The sequence below is a fragment of the Grammomys surdaster genome, unplaced genomic scaffold (genome assembly GCF_004785775.1).
Source record: "Grammomys surdaster isolate TR1022 unplaced genomic scaffold, NIH_TR_1.0 125863, whole genome shotgun sequence".
Lineage (NCBI taxonomy): Eukaryota > Metazoa > Chordata > Mammalia > Rodentia > Muridae > Grammomys > Grammomys surdaster.
In genome coordinates, this window is record NW_021620689.1 from 1 (window position 1) to 2,850 (window position 2,850).

At 45.4% G+C, this 2,850-nt stretch overlaps 1 protein-coding gene across 1 annotated transcript in view; it reads right to left on the reverse strand.

The window, feature by feature from the left end:
* Window positions 1-65: 65 nt before the first annotated feature.
* Kiaa0319l (KIAA0319 like) overlaps window positions 66-2,850 on the reverse strand; it is a gene marked incomplete at its 3' end in the record, with an annotated part of 59,120 nt that continues 56,335 nt past the window's right edge. Inside the window, exons 4-5 of the mRNA XM_028790159.1 lie at window positions 2,129-2,375; window positions 66-247 (exon numbers count right to left, since the gene is read on the reverse strand). Of these exons, the coding sequence (XP_028645992.1) occupies window positions 66-247; window positions 2,129-2,375 (429 nt within the window). The remainder of the gene's footprint in view (window positions 248-2,128; window positions 2,376-2,850) is intronic.

Consider the following 2,850-nt stretch of genomic DNA (forward strand, 5'->3'; position numbering starts at 1 on the left):
AGATGTGTGCCCATGCAGATGTGTGCCCATGCAGATGTGTGCCCATGTGTACATCCCGTCCTCACAGTGCTGTTGCAAAAGCAAATGAACTGAGGCTTGTAGATACTAATGTAAACGGAAATGTTTCCCGAAAGGCATATCTTACCTGGGTCTGGTTCTGGGAGAACGAAGGCGTTTAACTGAACTTCATTCTTAGGCAGGGTGATCTGGACGCTCTTCCCAGCAGACACCACCAGTTCCTTTACAGCTAGAACAAAGTGGCAGCAGCGTACTCAGCAGCACATCCAGATGACACGTCTCCCCTTCCTGAGTCGCCCTCAGCCACTGTCTTCATTTGCTACTTGTCTAGATTCTAACCCCCTGAGTTTGATTCTGTACCCACTTTCCATTGGGAAGGGTCTCTCAAGGTCATCAGTGAGCGGCTGCTTAGCAAGTCTAAGAGGAGGGTAAATCCCACCTGTCAGGCCTGTGGCCTCCACTCCTCCACTCCTTCACTCACTGCCCCCTCCTTGAAGCACTTCACTGAAACACCAGATTCAGTGCTCCGATTTCTTCTCCACTGTACTTCACCTAATGTCAGTCTCCAAATGTGCTTACATGCAATATTTGCCAAAGAGTTCAAATTCTGTTTCAACGACACCGTTATTGGGTGAATGCTTTTTAAATAATATATAAAATAAAAAAGGCAGAGGTCAGTCAGAAGGCTTACCTTTCTTTTGCAATTGCTACAAATACTGACTCATTGTTACCATTATCCCCAGTTTCTGAATTCCTCTCACTCCTGTGCCCCACTCACTCCAGACCATCAGTCTTGCTATGACACATATGTCACTCTTTCCAAAGCACCCATAGTGTGCTACTCTCCTATGAGACATGGCTCTGACACCATTTGCCACATATCTCGTATGTGTTTGAGTTTCTCAACATTGGCATTATTGGTATTTTGTACTCAATAACTGCTGAGGGCTGGGAGAACAGATGGATCAGACCATAGAAAACCACTGATTCAGTCTTATTCCTCTGGCAATAATTGTTTACTTGATATGACGCCTCAATTCTAAAAGACCTTACAGCAAACCACAGGCTAGTCAACTCATATTCCACGGCTCGGGTGGAGAGGGCTTCCTGGACAAATGGGAAGCCTGAGACATCTTTGTCTCTGCTAGGGAACATTGCACTTAGAGAGAAAAATGAAACCATCCTTTATGAAAGCTGTAGCTTGCAGCTGTCCCAGGAGAGGGAATAAGAGCTCCCTGGTATAACTCTAAGGGGGGGAGGGGGGTAAATGAAGCCATTATACTCAGAGAAAGTATAAATGACCAAAACTAGTCAATACAGCACAAGCCAAATCCTTCGGTTACACAGACCATTTTGTGCAGGCATTTGCCTGGACACGGAAATCACATGCTGCTTCAGGACTGGACATGCTTCTATGTCCTATTACTAGCAAAGGAGACCCTGGGAAATGGAGAATGGCAAAAACTGTGATCACTGGTTTTGCTTTGCCCCTGACGTTTTTGGGGTTACCCAGTAGTCACTGATGAACCTACCTCCACCTACTACCCCATAAAGCAGGCTTGTTGAGGAAACTCTGTCTAAGCTCCTTTCTATGGTTGCTTTGGAAATAAAGGTGTTCCGAGAATCAGGCCGGCAATGCTTGACCCACAGCCAGGCCGCTGGGAGGCAGACAGGTGCACCAGCGCTATTTCTGCAGCTATTTCTGCAATCGTTAAGTGTCACTCACCAAATCTTCCCCCGCTACAGTTTTGTTTGTTTGTTTGTTTGTTTGTTTTAGATGGCCTCAGGTAGCTCAGGCTTATCCCAAACTGAAAGACAAGGATGACTTGAATTTCTGCTTCTCCTGCCTCCACCCCCAAGATAACGAGTGTGCAGGAAATTCCATGCCTTTAGGTTCCAACAGAATCTGACTCAGAAAATGAGCTCCATCAAGCTGACTTAGGGATCTGGGACTCCAAAGCGCACATTTTTGAAGGCATAGACAGGGCTATTTTGTTTCTAGCATACAGCAGTCAGACATACCTCCCCTGTTTTCTTCTCTAAATGAAACCTAAGTCAAATCAAATACTCTATGTCCCCTCATCTCCAAGGATAGGAGCTGAGGACTTACCTGGGTGTGGTGCTGAGGTGCTCTGGGAAGAGGCCCGGGGTATGAGGGTGGTATAGCTGTAGGAGGGGGCCATTGGAAGTGGGGCATAGGTTGGACTGTGCTCAGTGCTTTTTACTTGCTGAGTACTGGATGCAGGACTGGAATGCGCAGATGGTTCAGGATGGATGGACATATTCTTGGGCCAATCAGGAGTCTGTGTAGTGTGGTTACTGGTGAAAGAACCAGGAACTATAATGGTTTTGCGGACCTGAAAAAAAGTATGAAAGATGAACTGCAGCAGGCAAGAACCACAGATTCACGGGGCCAGCTGGGCTTACGGAATGATATCAGACATGAGGAAATTAATCTTACCACTGAAATTCAAATAGTGTTAAAGTTTGCAGATAAGGACTCATTGGCAGAATGTCTGCCAGACATGTGCAAGCCCTGGATTTGGTCCCCAGAACCACAAATTAAAGACAAAAGGTAATAGAATCTTTTTCCATACAAAAAGTTCCTTCACATGGGCATGTTGATGACTCTCACCTATAATTCTAGCACTCAGAAAGCTGAGGCAGGAAGTTGCCAAGAATTTGAGACTAGCTTGGGTTACAGAGTTAGAGCCTGTCTCAAAACAAGTAAACAAACAAATATAGTTTTCTTTAAAACAAAATAATCCTGGAGCTGATGTGAGCTTGTAAGGGTAAAAATTAAAACAGCTCAGCAGAGACCACAAACAACTT